Here is a 17,368-nt window from a genome sequence, read left to right as displayed (position 1 = left end):
TCCTTATTGGACCATTTTTTTTATTTGCGCCACAGATCTCTCTGAAGAACTCACAACATTGACGGCTTCAGCAACACTGTGCCACTCCGTGGATTTTCTCTTATTTGTTTTGCAAAAGCACTTCCTTTCATTTCTCCACCTCACCCACAGGTACCTCAATTTCTGCTTGTGTGAAATTGCACTTCCTTGATCTTCCTTGATCTGCCTTGATCTACGGTCGCCATGTCATTGGCGGAGCGCTGCAACAGCCGGCTTATGTATATGCATGATGTCCACAAGGCACTTTGCATTGACTATTTATGGCAGTAAGTGGGCGTGGTGAGGGTGGGATGTGACTAAAATGCAGCTGAGAACCTTTCTAGATAGTTTCTGATTTATGAAGCGGAGATTGCGTGCAGCTGTGCACAACTCCATGTTTGATATATCACAAACCTACTTGGCCTAAACACATTTTTATGTGTGCGTGTGCGCGTGTGTGCATTTGGGGAGTCTTGTTCTGTGTGAAAACGAAGCAGTACAAGTGATAATGCTGCAGGATTTCGTAATTTTATCCTTCTCAGCAGCAGCACTGCAGGTGCTCTCCATGTCCAAAATGTGCGTAAGCAAGGTCCTTATTCAACTTAAAAGTTGCACACATTTTCGTTCATCAATCCCAAAGTTTGCGTGGAAAGTTGCTTATGCAGTTTTCCAACCTCGTTTTGTGAGTAAGCAAGCTTGATAAATGAGGCCCCTGACCATTATTGGAATGTTAACTGTGTGAAGTGCCTCGGACGTAACTTGTTTTTATCCTGCTCCACATTCATGAGCCACAAAGATGGCTGTCCTTCACGTTCCGCATCAGCTGTGTGGCGATCTCTTCGGCTCTAACGACTCTCTGTGTCGCTCCAGTTTTCCATCTCAGCTGCTGCCGTTTAGAAAGGGGCTCCCAGTGTTTACTTGCTTTTAAATATTGTTGCTGGCAGCAGCCATTACACGTGTCATCGTGATCACGCTCTGTTGCAGGAAGGTGATCTTCATTCAGAAGTCCGGCATTGCAGAAATATTTATGTCAAACTTGGTGGCACAAATGGCGCGGTATTCTCGGCCCGCCATGCTGCCACGGTGAACATCGTGTTCCCCTGAAAGGAACTTCTGATAGGAACCACACATGCCTCCTTAAAATCCTGGATTTCACATGGAGCAATGAAGTGATGCTGAATGTGAAGAAGTCGCTGATCTGTCTCGTGACCCCGATCCCCCGCCCCCCTTCTCCTCCGTCATCGCGTCGCGCCGGAAGAGGCGGGGCAGTGAAGAAAAAAAAAGAAAGAAAAAGGAGGCGTTTCCCTCCGAACAACACATCAGCTGCAAATTTATGCAGAGCAGAGAAATCTGTGCCGCTGCTTCTGTTGCTGCAAAGGAGAAGAAGAAGAAGAAAAGAAGAAGAACCAGCACAGGGAACCGAACCGACCAGGAGGCCGCTCAGTCGCTCCGAGTCGACCTGCGGCGGGGAGCCGGTGAAGGAGGAGCCCGAGAAACCCCGAGCGGTGACGGTAAGCACCCACCGAGAGCCCCGTTAACGAGCCAGACGGCGGCGGCGGTGGCCAGCCTCCGGTGGATCTGGTATCAACCGGTCTGAAGCATGGAGGGCAGCTAGCTAAACGTTAGCCCTGTGTTTGAGTCTCAGGTGATTTTAGGAGCTAAAAGCAGGTTTTGTGTGTGTGTGTGCGTGTGTGTGCGTGTGTGTGCGTGTGCGTGTGTGTGTGTGTGTGTGTGTGTGTGTGTGTGCGTGTGTGTGTGTGTGTGTGTGTGTTAGAACAGGAGGAGTAATAAAGATGCTGCCATAAAAGATGGATTATGATCACCTGTTTTATGGGTTATTCTGATCACCTGTCCTGTTCTGTAATGAAGCAGGAATATTTGGCCCAGTTTGTGTCTTAATGTCATTTCCTCGGTAGAAAAATAACTAAAGTAAAGATTCAGGTTCAGCAAAATGATCAGATTATCATTTGTGATGCACTTTTCTGCAGAATGCATAAAACGTACGTTTTTCTAATTTCATTATTTTTATGCAGATTTTTGTTAAAGTTTTTATGATCTAAAATCATTTGTGTCTGTTGATTGAAGAAGAGCTTTAGTTTGCAGACTGCATTCTTACAAATGCATTGGCAAGTGCCAACGTGCAGAAGCATCATCTCAGTTTTCTCTCCAATCAAACATGCTGTGCATGGTGGCGCGGTTGCCCCACAGCAAGGAAATCTCAGGTTTGAATCCCGGCTGTGTGGAGTTGGCATGTTCTCCCCATGCAGGCGTGATTTAAACATGCATGTTGGGTTAATCGTAAGCTGCTCCGTCAAAAGTTAGAGGAAAAATGTGCAGTAACAGAAGGTTTTTGGCTCTTTCTGCAAAGTAGAAGTGTCACAGATCTGTTTGAGTGATCTGCTGTCTCCTCGGCAGCCATGGAAACGGACGGTGAGCAAAACCAGCAGGGGGTTTCAACCAATGGGAGTGCAGCTTCTGGGACGAGCTCCCGCCCATCGCCCATGAATTCCATGTCTCTGTATGAAAGGCAAGCGGTGCAGGTAGGTGTGTGTTCGCTTCTGTAGGTATGACCTAAGATGGAGCTCTTAGTGAAGTCATGTAGCAAAAACAAAAGGTAAGATCTTGGTACCCAAAGGATGAAATGCTCACAGCGTCTCATTCAAAGGGTTGACTGAAACGTTCTTGCAGATGGAGATCAGAGGCGAGTACACCAGAGGATTGACTGATTTATTAAGCCCATACAGAGAAACCGTGCCATACTTTTGTGAAATTCGATCTGTCTCTCCGAGTTGCACATCCATGCCGAACGTGAAAAATTTCCAACGTCCATCGCCTGAATTAGTTGCAGAGAGGAAGTAGACAGAAAACGATCGGGTAAGAAAAGGCCGGTCTCTTCTGTCATTGGGAAAGTTAGTTTTCACGGCCCCGCCCACCATTGTTTGGGACTGCCCATGGGAAGAAGAGAGTAGGGGTGTCTCGTCTACTGGAACTTAACCGTTAGCAACTCCACAGCGTGACAGAAGAAGAAGAATAAAGAAGAAACTATCATTTCTATTGTGCCTCAAGATAAAAATCACGAGGCGCTTCACAAAAACAAAAAAATGTAAAAATATAAAAAAGAATTTAGAAAATGGTTCAAGAGCAAGTCACCCCCAAATGAACTTTTTTTGCAGATAAACTAAATAAACGAGTGTCTAATCGTGCTGCAGACACGTGTCGTCAATAATTTGGCGCTTCAGTGCATCTTAGTTCAAATTTAAATATTCTGCCTAAAACTGGCAGTGTTGTGTCGTTGTCAGGTAAAAACTCTGCACTGTATTTTAATTTAAATCTGCCACCGCTATTGGCTAAGAAGTATGCTATGATGTAAACTGGTACATTATGATGTCACAATGCTGTCGTGAGCCTGTGTGTGTGTGTGTGTTTGTTAGCGGCTCCGCGCTCTCGGTCTGCTAGGCAACAGCATTTGTTGCATTTTTCAAACATGAAGTGGGAGTGGAGTTAGATTCTGGTAGGGGGTGACTTGCTCTTTAAAAATTTATTCAAAATGAGCAAAAAATAGACAATTGTGATTAAAAACAAAATGTAAAGAAAGAGAGAGAGTGAACAGGAAAGAGGGAAATCAGTGGATCCTGAGGAAGGTGGAATAGGTGGGGAGAGCAGAATAAAGAGAGAGTGGTGAAGAAGGTCATACAAAAGCCAGCTTGAACAAGTGAGTCTTCAGCTGCTTTTTAAAGGAGACCACTGAGTCCACTGATCTCAGGCTCAGGGGGAGAGAGGTCCAGAGTCTGGGGGCCACAGCAGCAAATGATCTGTCACCTTTGACCTTTAGCCTGGTGCTGCACAACCAGTAGGCTTTGATCACTGGACCTCAGGGACCTGCTGGGGGTGTAGGGACTAAGAAGATCACCAATGTAAGATGGAGCTTGTCCATGTAAGGCCCTATAGACCAGAACCAGGATCTTGAAATGAACCCTGAAGTTGACTGGCAGCCAGTGAAGCTGGAGGAGAAGCGGGGTGATGTGGGTATGTTTGGAGGACTTGGTCAGAAGCCGAGCACAGGCGTTCTGAACCACCTGTAGACGGTTCAGGGGGGTTCTGCTCAGACACGTGAAAAGAGAGTTACAGTAGTCTAAGCGTGAGGAGATGAAGGTGTGGAGAACTGTCTCAAGTTCAGAGCGGGACAGAATGGGACTCAGCTTAGCAACGTTCCTGAGAAGGAAGAAGGAAGAGCGAACAAGAGAACTGACATGAGAATCCAGGGTGAGAGCTGGGTCAAAGGTCATGCCAAGATTCCTGACAGAAGGTTTGGTGTGAGAAGCAAGCTGACCAAGAGAGTCTCTGACTTTGGGAACCAGCTTGTCTGGGGCACAGATGAGGATCTCACCCCGGCTTTCCACGGGAGCCGTCAGCAGCACGTTACTGCAGCAGCACGTCATAGCTGCTGATAGGAACCGCTGTGGTCAACAGAACCTTTTCCACAGGAGCCGTCAGCAGCGCGAGTCGGCCGCGTCTCAGGAGCAGCATGTCGCGGCCTTTACGCGCCAGTTCTATTTCCTACGCGCGACGCCTCTGAAACGGGTCAAGTTCGACTTTTTTGGGGAAGGAAAGACAGGAAATCGGACACGGAAATGGAGAGAAGCTACCGAGATTTTCAGAATAAAGAACGTACTGCCTTCTGGTTGCTTCACTTTTAAAAAACGTTACTAACTGTGCGGCCCCGTGAGAAGTTATCACCTAGCTAGCGGTCTCCTTTGTTTTTCAGGTCCGTATTGGCGATTATAAAACGGACAGAACATAAAACACAAACCATGTTGCAATTTTCTCCTGCTTGTTGTTGTGTTTACTGACGAAGTCACTCGTGTGACTTCGTGCTTGGTCGGTGACAGCTGCTCTCCTGCTTCTTCGCGTCGTGTGGGAAGGGCCAAGCAGCAGCTTACGCGAGCAAGACGTGCTGCTGCAGTAACGTGCTGCTGACGGCTCCCGTGGAAACCCGGGGTCAGTCTTATCTTCATTCAGCTGAAGAAAGCTCCCACCATCCAGGTTTTGATAACTTAAGCAGGTGTGTAACAGCTGCAGCTTAGACATCTCATGGGGCTTAAAGGAGATGTACAGTTGGATGTCATCTGCATAAAGATGGTAGGAGGTTCCTTTGAAGGAGCTCAGGATGTGCTGAAGAGGAAGCAGATAGAGGAGGAAGAGCAGAGGCCCCAGCACAGAACCTTGTGGGACACCATGGGTAAGAGAGGTGGTGGAGGACCTAAACTTGGAGACGACCACAGAAAAGGAGCTCTCAGAGAGACAAGAGGAGAACCACTCCAGAGCAGAAACATCTGTCCATGCTTTCGTTCTTTTTTAAACACAGAAACAGTTTTGTTTACCTGTTTGTAGCTACGGTTTCGCCAGCGTCAGCCTGAAGAAGCCGGCAGCTGTCGGCGAAACCGTAGCTACAAACAGGTAAACAAAACTGTTTCTGTGTTTTACAAAAGAACGAAATCATGGATTTACAAAGACACAGCAAGAACACACCTAAGATGTTCAAAGAGAAACATCTGTGTTGCATTTCTTACCGTAGAAAGTCACATTGCTGTTAGCCAATCAGAGGTGAGATATTTGCATTTCATGAATAAGTATGAGTAAGTAAGATTTTATATCTGGTAGTTTTCTGCCCTCACTCCACCCGCTAACTTCCTGAAACAGGAGCACCACAGCTTTTTTTCCCCTAAAAACGACTCATTCCAGTAGAGACCACTGATAACTTAATGAAAAAATTCAAACAACACCTTTAAATAATCGACTCATCAGCAGCCAAGTTGGATAATTATATTCATTGATGTAAAATGTACAATTGTCCAAAATTTGAAAATAATCCGTTTTATTTCGGCCATCTTGATTTTAAAAAAGGCCTCAACCCTCATCAGCGTGACCTGGAGCCAAAAACATTCACCATCGCTAATTTATCCGTTTTCTATTCTGTTGGAGCTAAGTCTTTATTTTCTACTTTCTATTTAAAGACCAGAAGACTTTTAAGGAGCCTACAGCAGCACACGTCACACTGTTCTGTGTGCCTGGAGATAAGAACCGATTTAAAACCTGCTTTTGGGTTTAATTCCTCTGATCTTAAAGCAGACAGCTTGGAGCACCAGTCATTGGACAAAAGAGCTTCTTTTGTTGATGGTTTATGAGTAAACTGATGGAGACGAGAGTGAATATTTGAGGTGGAGACGGAGACGCGGCCTTATTTTCTCAGGCCTTTGTCATCCTGCACGGCCATCTGTCTTTGTCACCCTGCTCATACTAACCCAAGCCGCCGCCGCCGCTTTCATCCCTCAACTTATTACCGTACGAGCCTCTGCTCATACATCACCGCAGCTGGCAGGAAGCTGCTACCTCACCCCTCCCTCTGTCCTCATTTCTCTCCTCTTTTCTTTACCTCGTCTCATGGCCGCCTTAAGTCTGATGTCCCTCCACCTGCTTGGCTCAGCTCAGCTTTTGTCCTTCCTCCTCCTCGCAGGCCCTCCAGGCGCTGCAGAGACAGCCGAATGCAGCCCAGTACTTCCAGCAGCTGATGCTGCAGCAGCAGATCAACAGCGCCCAGCTGCAGAATCTGGCTGCAGTGCAACAGGTGAAGGTGTGTTTGGGTGCAAGTCTTAAAGACGCGAGGAATGACGGTCAGTAAAAGCTGGGAGCTAAAGTCTGGGATGGGATGGGATGGGATGGAGTGGGCAGATGAGCTGGAATGTGAGAAATTGAAGGTTTGGTGACTAAAACCGAAGAGCCACGTCTTCATTCAGCCACATGACATCTGTGAGTCTGCTCTGTGTGGAGCTGATTGAAGCCTCAGCTTTCTCCTCTCCTCCGTTGCTCCTCTCCAGGCGACTCTGGCGGCCAGCAGACAGTCCAGCCCCCCCAGCAGCAGCAGCAGCAGCAGCTCTTCTCAGACCACCAGCACCACATCTGTACGCTTTGTTGTTTCTGCATAAACCGTCTTTAGAACGTTCTCTAAACTAGAGCGGACTTGATGAAGTCACATCTTGTTGCTCTTCAGGCCAGTGTCACGTCTGGATCAGCTTCCACAACCAGCAGTCGTCCTCTAGGCGTTTCGGCGGCGTCCAGCATCAGTCAGTCGGTGCTGCTGAGCGGTACGGCAGGCCGGCAGGGACAAATGTACCTGAGGGTGAGTTTCTCTGCTCGTTTGTGACCTCCGCTTAAGTTTCTGTCCATTTAGCGACCGCGCGTTTGTCCTGCAGGTCAACCGAACCCTGAGGAACCCCATCTCCTCCCAGCTCATCTTCATGCCCAGTAGCGCAGCAACCGCTGCCGTGGCAACCGTCACCCAGCAGCCACAGGAAGTGCCTCCGGCATCCTCCTCCAGCAGCCAGTTGGATAACGACCAGGTGTGTGGAGGGTCTTGGTGCAGAAAGGTTTTAATGTGTCTTTACTCAGATGTTTCCGGTGTTGTTTTTGTTTGTTTTCAGGTGCAGAATCTCGCCCTGAGAGGCGTCTCGAGTCCAAAAGGTGTCAAAACTGAAGCCCCAGAGAAGAGTGACTCTGGTAGAGGAGACAAGATTCCAACCAGCAGCTTTTGGCCCGTTGAATCGTCTCTTAACTGAAGCTTTGTGTCGTTTTTTTTTTCCCCAGCTGCCTACTCTCTGGTTCAGCCGTCCCACCACTTAGCCTCCCAGTCCCCCACTAAACCAAACCCACAACCACCACACATCAAAATCCCCACCTACCCCCAGCCTGCTAACCTCAAAGCCCACCCCTCCTCTTCCTCCGGTGTGTCCTCCACCTCCTCCATTCCTCTCTCCCAGCTCTTGCTCCACGGAACGCGGACCCTGACCACAGGAGCCGCGGCCCCCACCCTGGTCCTGACGTCCAACGCTACATCTCAACCCCACGGATACCCGGTAGGCACGGCAACCATCAAACCAGCTGTGAACACCCAGACTCTGGTGGTGCAGCCGCTGCAGAAGTCTTCGCTTGGCGCCGAGAAGCCGGGCCACGCGAACGGACCCGTTCCCATCCAGCCCAAAACGCTGCAGGGGCTCCGCCTCCCTCTTCAGGTGCCTTCTAGGAACCCTCCTCCCATCCTTCCTGCCCCAACACCCACCAGCAGCTCTAACCACCCCACCCAGCCTCCGCACATCCCTGTTCAGATAGTGGGGGCCAGGCAGAGCACGCTGGGGGGGGCCCAGGCTCTCGCCCTGGCCCGGGGGAGCTGCAGCCAGGAAGGAGCCGCCGTCCTCAGCAGTTCGTCCAGCCTGCTCACCATGGTGGCCTCCATCGCCTCCAGGGAGGGCGGGGTGGCTGGCCGAGGGGTGGGGCTTAAGACACTTCAGACTCCCCAGGAGGCTCCCCCGCTGGCCCAGGCGTCTCGGGTGCACCCACAGGCCAGTCAGAGCTCCGCCCAGAGTCAGAACGGCGCTTTGGCGCCAAGCTCAACTTTCTCTCAGTCCAAAGCCATTTCCTGTCCTCCCCCCTCGCAGCCTCGCGCCACACAGTCCCTCCCACAGGTGGCGGAGGAGCAGAGAGGAGCGCCAGCAGTAACGGCCAACGGGGACGCGCCGGGACGGCAGACGCCACAGGTCAGCTGCTCTCTAATTAACCAATCGGTGTCTTTTAAACACTTTTCAGGTAAAACGGGGATGTTCATCATTCTGCCTCATGCAAAAAACACCGAACATGTTTTTGATTCATTCATTCATTTTTGATCAGGGGAAGCAGACGAGCACCTCCCTGAAGCGAAAATCTGACTCCAGCGCCGTGAATGATGAAGATGGGCCGACTCCTCCTCAGCTCCAGCCGCTCAGAGACCCCCCCTCAGCATCTCCAACCAATCCTGTCGGTGCAGGTAGCAAAAAAAAAACAAAAACATGTTTCTTTAAGAGTAAAAAATCACAATTAAATGTTTGACTAAATCCTCTTTTGGCTCCTCAGGCTCTGCTTCTCCTCCTGCCTCCTCTTCGCCCACGCCGGCGCTCTCGGTGTCCCGCGGGGCCTGCGCTCAGGGGGAAAGAGCTTCGCCTCCTCAAGCCGTTGTTAAACCGCAGGTCCTCACACACCTGATAGAAGGATTTGTCATCCAGGAAGGAGCGGAGCCTTTCCCCGTGAGTAAACGCCGTTTCTCCACCTTCACCATCAGACGTTTGTTTAGAAACGGCTCTGACGTGTCGCCGGTTCCGCTCTCAGACATGCGGTCCCATTAAGGACTCGGCTGGAGAGGATCTGACAGACGACAGTCCGGAGGAAACTAGCCCATCGGAAACGGTTACCACGGCAACAGGTATGGCCCAAACAGCTCAGAGAGCTTTGCTGTTTCCTGGAAACATACAAGAAATTCTTTTGATTTCGAAGCTTTTTTTTTTAAAATAACTAGCAAGATCATGGACGTAATTTTGGGGGGGGGACAGGGGGACATGTCCCCCCCCACTTTTTCCAAAGTCAAGTTTTGACCCCTGCACACTTTTTACCATCTAAAACCAACATTACGCTATATTAAATGGACACTGGTTGAGCTCTAGGACCACGTGGAAAACAACAGTTTTTGTTGAAGCCTGTTTCCCTTTAGAACATACTGTAAAGATACCCCCCCCCCCCCCACTTCTAAAGTGAAAATTACGTCCATGAGCAAGATTATAACATTCAGAGCTCTTAAAAGTAAAACTGATAAATCCTGATTTTGAGGGGAGTTTAGGCTCTGAACACATTAAAATAGATTTCACATGTTCTCCACAGGGGGTCCACAGTAAAGTATTTCAGTGTCATGTTTTTACTAAATAGTGAAAAAAAAGCATGCATTTATGTTGCGAGTTGATGCAAATGTGCACGAGAGCAAATAACGTGCAAAGAATGAAATTCTATAGACGTTAACATAAAATATTCTTGACTAATTCAAGTTTTATTTTAGATTTGTGTTTATTTTTGCGTCCCGCAGTCATTGCTTATCGCTGCTTAGCAGCTCATGAACTGGAAATTAAAATCTGATTTCAAGAGTTTCAGACCAGCGGATCACAGATTATTTAGGACTATGTGGAAAAATGGCCGTCTCAGTCGTTCCTCCATGTTTTTGGTGCATTTCCACAGTTTGAATGAGAAGGTTTTTTACGGTGATGGAAAACATCGAGATTTCTGTCGGCTCATAACAACAAAACAAACAGTCCTTGAAGCTGATTTGGTTGCAGAGAAAAGCTTCAAACCCGTTTAAGTTTGATGTATTTTTCCTCTCTGGTGCTACTGGAATATCTTTGTGTTGGACACCGTTTCCTGACTGTCCTCTCTTTATTTTATCTTCAGTGCTGAAGTGTGAGTACTGCAAAAACTTTGCCCCCGCCAGCCAGTTCCGGGGCACCAAAAGGTTCTGCTCCATGTCTTGTGCCAAGAGGTACTTCGCAAGCATGAAACTGTGATAAATGATGAACGCCATCTTAGATCGTCCCTCTGATCTGAGGTGCTGAAGCCACCAAATATTTCACACAACTGTTCACAGAGCATTTTTCACTTTTTAGCACGGAGTCGTTTGGGTTTGGTTTTAGCAGAAAAACCTGACACACACTTAAATATGAGGTTAACTCAAGGGCTGCGCAACATTGGGGAAAAACTCTTGTGATGTCGTCGTCGGCGGCGGCGGCGGCTTCCTCCGCTTATCCGGGTCCGGGTTGTGGGGGCAGCATCCCAACTAGGGAGCTCCAGACCGTCCTCTCCCCGGCCACCTCCACCAGCTCCTCCGGCAGGACCCCAAGGCGTTCCCGGACCAGATTGGAGATGTAACCTCTCCAACGTGTCCTGGGTCGACCCGGGGGCCTCCTGCCGGCAGGACATGCCCGAAACTCCTCCCCAGGGAGGCGTCCAGGAGGCATCCTGACCAGATGCCCAAACCACCTCAACTGACTCCTTTCGATCCGGAGGAGCAGCGGTTCTACTCCGAGTCCCTCCCGAATGTCCGAGCTCCTCACCCTATCTCTAAGGCTGAGCCCGGCCACCCTACGGAGGAAACTCATTTCGGCCGCTTGTATCCGCGATCTCGTTCTTTCGGTCATTACCCAAAGCTCATGACCATAGGTGAGGATTGGGACGTAGATCGACCGGTAAATCGAGAGCCTGGCTTTCTGGCTCAGCTCCCTCTTCACCACGACAGATCGGCTCAGCGTCCGCATCACTGCAGACGCCGAACCAATCCGCCTGTCGATCTCCCGATCCCTCCTACCCTCACTCGTGAACAAGACCCCGAGATACTTAAACTCCTCCACTTGAGGTAGGACCTCTCCCCCGACCCGGAGTTAGCAAGCCACCCTTTCCCGGTCGAGAACCATGGTCTCAGATTTGGAGGTGCTGATCCACATCCCAGCCGCTTCACATTCGGCCGCGAACCTACCCAGCAAGAGCTGAAGGTCAGAGCTGGATGAAGCTAGGAGGACCACATCATCCGCAAAAATCAGAGACGAGATTCTCCTTCCACCAAACTCGACACACTCCACACCACGGCTGCGCCTAGAAATTCTGTCCATAAAGGTAATGAACAGAACCGGTGACAAAGGGCAGCCCTGGCGGAGTCCAACCCTCACCGGGAACAGGTCCGACTTACTACCGGCTATGCGGACCAAACTCACGCTCCTCTGGTAAAGGGACTGAATGGCCCTTAACAGAAAGCCACCCACCCCGTACTCCTGGAGCGTCCCCCACAGGGTGCCCCTGGGGACACGGTCATAAGCCTTCTCCAAATCCACAAAACACATGTGGATTGGTTGGGCAAACTCCCATGCCCCCTCCATCACCCTTGCAAGGGTGTAGAGCTGGTCCACAGTTCCACGGCCAGGACGAAAACCACATTGCTCCTCCTCTATCTGAGATTCAACTATCGATCTTGTGATGTTAATTTTCAACCAATCCTCATGTAACCCTCAGATCTCTATTAAGGTAGCGCGACTCAGGGTTGCGAATGACCACAGTCACCAATTCTTGTCATGTGTCTTTGCCCATGTATGTCTGATCTCTGAATCGTGTGTACTGAAACTCTTAATTCCCCTCTGGGATTCATAAAGCATCTTTGAATTTGAACGAGCAGCTATTAAACCTGGCCTGAGATTGCAACCTAAGATGGCAAATCAGATCCAGCAGAGAGAACCGCATGGGTCACCGAAGGGGCCAAAACATCCAAGCGGTAAAACCTCACAAAGGTGTGGGGTGTAGCCCAGCTTGCAGCTGAGCAAATGTCACCAACTGAAACACCCTTAAACATCGCCCAAGAAGCAGCCACACCTCTAGTAGCGTGTGCCCTGACCCCCAGGGGCAGCTGGGAGCCGGTGACACTGTGACAAAGCCTTACCCATGGAGGGTTTGGCAAAACACACAAACAGTTGGTCTGTTTTTCTGATACTCCGAGTGCGATTTATATAAGCCTGCAGAGCACGAACCGTGCAGGTGGAGAAGCGGGCCAGTCCACCTCTAGCCTCCCCGCTGCATGCCAGCAGAGCGGGAGAAAAGAAGTGTCTTTTCGCAGCTCGGAGGCTGAAGTAGCGGCCGGAGCTGAAGACTCCACCTCCGAGAGGACCTCCTCATCCTCGAGCAAGTCCTGACCGTCGGGGCAAATGTCCAAAATGTCTCCTTCATCCTCTGCCAGAGGAGGAAACTGAGAAGCCTCTAGGTTTGGTCCGGTTAAATTGTCCGCCATCTCCATCTGATCTGCCCAGCTAGTAGCAGGTACATCGATCACTAGGCTGTCCACGTCAGAGCCGGGCGAAGCCGGGGCCAAACGGGAAAGCATGGGGTCCTGCTAAGAGACTGCAGCGCCTCCCAGGAGATGTAGGAGCTTCATGGGCCGTTCGAGCGTGGGACGGTGGAGTCGGCGACAGAACTTGCACGCCTCCGGGTCCACAAGCGCTCTCCTGGCGTGGAGAATTCCCTGGCAAACCGGGCAAGCTTCGTGTAGGTCCTTCTCGTGAAGAGAGAATCCACAGCCCTGAGGACAAGGGCGCGAAGCGGCGTTCCGTGAAGCCACGTCCAACACGGTGCTCGTTGCGAGACACACAGCAGAGCGAAGTGGAGAAGCTGAAGAGCCACAAAAGATGGCGCTCGGTGGGCAGGAATGCTAGCCAGAAGGCAGCAGAGTCCAGTCAGCGAGCGGTTAAGCTATCTTTCAATAGCGCAGCTAGTTGTCAGATGTGTTCTCAGCGAGGTGAAGCGCGTAAGAACTGAGGAATGACAGCGACGCGGTCGCTTATAAGTGGAGGGCGGGGCCTCCACGCAGCGTCACTTTCATTTGCCTTACAGGCGTGATTAAATGTGTCTTCAGCCAGGCCACACGAGGGCGTGATGTCCCATGGTACCTTCGTTGTACCGAGTGAATTGACTGAAATGGAACTTGTAGCTTTTCGGCGAAAATCGCAGTTTTTGAAGCCAAGTGTGGCGTTTACGTGAATCGTGTAGATCTGAAGAGTTTATGGTTTTGGGGGGGGGGGGGGGGGGGGGGGGGGTTCAGTCACTCTCATGAGAATCAACTTAGAGTAAGGAGGGAGGACTCCTTGTTCACACGTTAGTCACGTGTCGTCTTTGACCAATCCCACTCAGAGACGAGGCAGCAGCGGTACTCTCAGTGAGCGATCGCTGTCGCTTTAACTTCTCACAGCGGTTTAGAGCTCAGCGTTCATCAAACCGAACAAAATTGCCACTAAATGACGGTTTTCTGTTGAGGACTTGACTTTTTCTAAATGTTTCCAGAGGCTCGTTGTGTTTTTTCTTTTTCTGAAGTAGAGTTCGTAGTAAACACAGCCAGTATTAAACTCCGATAAAACCTAATATTAGTAACATAAATACTTTTATCTGGTCAGAAATGGCCGCCAGTATGCTACAGCCTGACTCATTTAGAACATGTATTGATCTGGGCACCGGAAGATTTTAGGATGCCGGAGGAGAAACTAGTGACGAGAAAGTTTCTTAACATTTCTGCTGCATTAGAGAGTCAGAACAGCAGTTTGCCTTTCTGAACCATCATGCCTCACAACAATAACCTCTTAGGGGTGATTACAGCATCCTCCGAGTTTGCAGGTGTGATCTTACCTGCTCAAACAGGTGAAGGGTTATGTCACTTCCCCGGCTGAGGCTAAACCTTTGACAGTTGGCTGCCAGGTCAAAAGTTCCTCCCCCTAATCTCACGTGTGTAGCTCAAACTAATCACAGCGACGTTTGTTGTTTATTGACGCATCAAATAGCCTAAGAAGTTTGGAAGTCTTTGAAACTTCCCATAACCAATTCCTCATCTGTTTCCACAATGCTGGAGGAGGATTTTTGGGCCGCTGTGTGTCGGGTATCCTTAATTCTGGAGAACACATGGAGTTGGCGTTGTGTCGGCGCTAAAACATAACGCCGTGCAGCTCTAATTCAATCTAAACTCTGCCTGTTACTAAGACTCAGCGACAGATGTGTGGAACATCTGGTGGTTCCAGCTGTTTGTTTCGCAGCATGAATATTTTCTGTTTAAAATAATCACCGTTTGTTACGTTTCTTTTGAAATGATGCCAGTCTTTGTGCTCCGTGTTATCTGTTGTGTTTATGACATCATATGTTTTCTAATCAATGGTTGCATTGCTTAAAAGTGAACATATGATATTGTTTTGCTTTTGTCTCTTTGCTGACGGAGTGTGTGTGTGTGTGTGTTTAGTTTATGCTCCATATGTGCTGCAAAGGGACAAAACTGTGTGTGTTGCTCGTCCAGGCTCCAGTACCGTATATGTCACTCGTTGTCTACGATACAGTATGTATTGGTTCCCCAGGTACAACGTCAGCTTCAGACAGCACTACTCTGTGAGGCAGCGCCACAGCCAGCGTCGGGATCGGGATCACCTCTCGAACTCGGACGACGACGGCGGGATCGCCAGGAGGAGAGTTCCTCGCAGGACTAGCTCCGAGATAGCCAGCGCAAAGATAGCAGGAAGACCCATTCCTGCAAAGGTGAGAAGGTTTCTGTAAAACTTTAATTATTGGCTTTGTGCTGCTGGAAAAGATCGATGATTTGACCGGGAAGATGAAACAAACGCTTGTGGGACTAACCCCGGCTTTCGTGTGTCTGAGAGGCACATTACACCGCTGATGGCCGCCCTTACCCAGACTTCCCAGTCGACGCTTAAGCAGCGCGTTACTGATTAGGCATGTTGTCGCTGGGAGCTCAGCAGTGCATCCCTTCCCACCGAGAGCATTTCAGACGTGCTTCGGCAGCAAAAGCGTTCCACAGCTGGTCCCGTGAGGTCACAGATTCACTGGAGAATTGCCAGATCAAGCGTGATTTCGGAGGTTCACGTGATAACTAGCAAGGAGAAGAAGGAGCAGTATGACTAGAAGAAGGAAAAGCAGGAAGTGTGTCTCTGTAGACCAGGACATCAAGTTGAAGCAAGAATGTTTGTCTGACAAATTTTTCTATGTCTGATTGGGCCTTTCCACCGGATGCAGAAGCGTTACGTAAAGAAAAGTCAGCTAATGATCACGTACTGTGCTTCACGAATGTTGCACAATGCTAACGCATCCAGTGGCAATGCCCGGTCGGCCCTGCTCACAAAAATTTGTCAGACAAACATTCTTGCTTCAAGTTGACATCCTGGTCTACAGAGACGAACGTCCAGCTCCTGGTCTACAGGGACGAACGTCCGGTTCCTGGTTTACAGGGACGAACGTCCGGTTCCTGGTCTACAGGGACGAACGTCCGGTTCCTGGTTTACAGGGACGAACGTCCGGTTCCTGGTTTACAGGGACGAACGTCCGGTTCCTGGTCTACAGGGACGAACGTCCGGTTCCTGGTCTACAGGGACGAACGTCCGGTTCCTGGTCTACAGGGACGAACGTCCGGTTCCTGGTTTACAGGGACGAACGTCCGGTTCCTGGTCTACAGGGACGAACGTCCGGTTCCTGGTCTACAGGGACGAACGTCCGGTTCCTGGTCTACAGGGACGAACGTCCGGTTCCTGGTCTACGGAGACGAACGTCCGGCTCCTGGTCTACAGGGACGAACGTCCGGTTCCTGGTTTACAGGGACGAACGTCCGGTTCCTGGTCTACAGAGACGAACGTCCAGCTCCTGGTCTACAGGGACGAACGTCCGGTTCCTGGTCTACAGGGACGAACGTCCGGTTCCTGGTCTACAGGGACGAACGTCCGGTTCCTGGTCTACAGGGACGAACGTCCGGTTCCTGGTCTACGGAGACGAACGTCCGGCTCCTGGTTTACAGGGACGAACATCCGGTTCCTGGTCTACGGAGACGAACGTCCGGTTCCTGGTTTACAGGGATGAACGTCTGGTTCCTGGTTTACAGGGACGAACGTCCGGTTCCTGGTTTACAGGGATGAACGTCCGGTTCCTGGTTTACAGGGACGAACGTCCGGTTCCTGGTCTACAGGGACGAACGTCCGGTTCCTGGTCTACAGGGACGAACGTCCGGTTCCTGGTCTACAGGGACGAACGTCCGGTTCCTGGTCTACGGAGACGGACGTCCGGCTCCTGGTCTACAGGGACGAACGTCCGGTTCCTGGTCTACGGAGACGAACGTCCGGTTCCTGGTTTACAGGGACGAACGTCCGGTTCCTGGTCTACGGAGACGAACGTCCGGTTCCTGGTCTACGGAGACGAACGTCCGGTTCCTGGTTTACAGGGACGAACGTCCGGTTCCTGGTCTACAGGGACGAACGTCCGGTTCCTGGTCTACAGGGACGAACGTCCGGTTCCTGGTCTACAGGGACGAACGTCCGGTTCCTGGTTTACAGGGACGAACGTCCGGTTCCTGGTCTACGGAGACGAACGTCCGGTTCCTGGTTTACAGGGACGAACGTCCGGTTCCTGGTCTACGGAGACGAACGTCCGGTTCCTGGTCTACGGAGACGAACGTCTGGTTCCTGGTCTACAGGGACGAACGTCCGGTTCCTGGTCTACGGAGACGAACGTCCGGTTCCTGGTCTACGGAGACGAACGTCCGGTTCCTGGTCTACAGGGACGAACGTCCGGTTCCTGGTCTACGGAGACGAACGTCTGGTTCCTGGTTTACAGGGATGAACGTCCGGTTCCTGGTCTGCAGGGACGAACGTCCGGTTCCTGGTCTGCAGGGACGAACGTCCGGTTCCTGGTCTGCAGGGACGAACGTCCGGTTCCTGGTTTACAGGGACGAACGTCCGGTTCCTGGTTTACAGGGACGAACGTCCGGTTCCTGGTTTACAGGGACGAACGTCCGGTTCCTGGTTTACAGGGACGAACGTCCGGTTCCTGGTTTACAGGGACGAACGTCCGGTTCCTGGTCTACAGGGACGAACGTCCGGTTCCTGGTTTACAGGGACGAACGTCCGGTTCCTGGTCTACAGGGACGAATGTCCGGATC

The 17,368-nt window shown here is 50.6% G+C and overlaps 1 protein-coding gene across 1 annotated transcript in view; it reads left to right on the top strand.

Moving 5' to 3' along the window:
- Positions 1-1,280: 1,280 nt before the first annotated feature.
- Positions 1,281-17,368, top strand: part of LOC107394833 (polyhomeotic-like protein 1) — a 20,882-nt gene continuing 4,794 nt past the window's right edge. The window contains exons 1-13 of the mRNA XM_015973988.3: positions 1,281-1,529; positions 2,434-2,558; positions 6,533-6,649; positions 6,894-6,977; positions 7,067-7,195; positions 7,269-7,415; positions 7,497-7,572; positions 7,660-8,606; positions 8,737-8,872; positions 8,959-9,128; positions 9,211-9,304; positions 10,315-10,402; positions 14,787-14,964. Of these exons, the coding sequence (XP_015829474.3) occupies positions 1,352-1,529; positions 2,434-2,558; positions 6,533-6,649; positions 6,894-6,977; positions 7,067-7,195; positions 7,269-7,415; positions 7,497-7,572; positions 7,660-8,606; positions 8,737-8,872; positions 8,959-9,128; positions 9,211-9,304; positions 10,315-10,402; positions 14,787-14,964 (2,469 nt within the window). The 5' untranslated portion in view covers positions 1,281-1,351. The remainder of the gene's footprint in view (positions 1,530-2,433; positions 2,559-6,532; positions 6,650-6,893; positions 6,978-7,066; positions 7,196-7,268; positions 7,416-7,496; positions 7,573-7,659; positions 8,607-8,736; positions 8,873-8,958; positions 9,129-9,210; positions 9,305-10,314; positions 10,403-14,786; positions 14,965-17,368) is intronic.

The sequence above is a fragment of the Nothobranchius furzeri genome, chromosome 19 (genome assembly GCF_043380555.1).
Source record: "Nothobranchius furzeri strain GRZ-AD chromosome 19, NfurGRZ-RIMD1, whole genome shotgun sequence".
Lineage (NCBI taxonomy): Eukaryota > Metazoa > Chordata > Actinopteri > Cyprinodontiformes > Nothobranchiidae > Nothobranchius > Nothobranchius furzeri.
The sequence above is the reverse complement of the archived record's forward strand: the minus strand, read 5'-3'. Positions and strand labels throughout refer to the sequence as shown.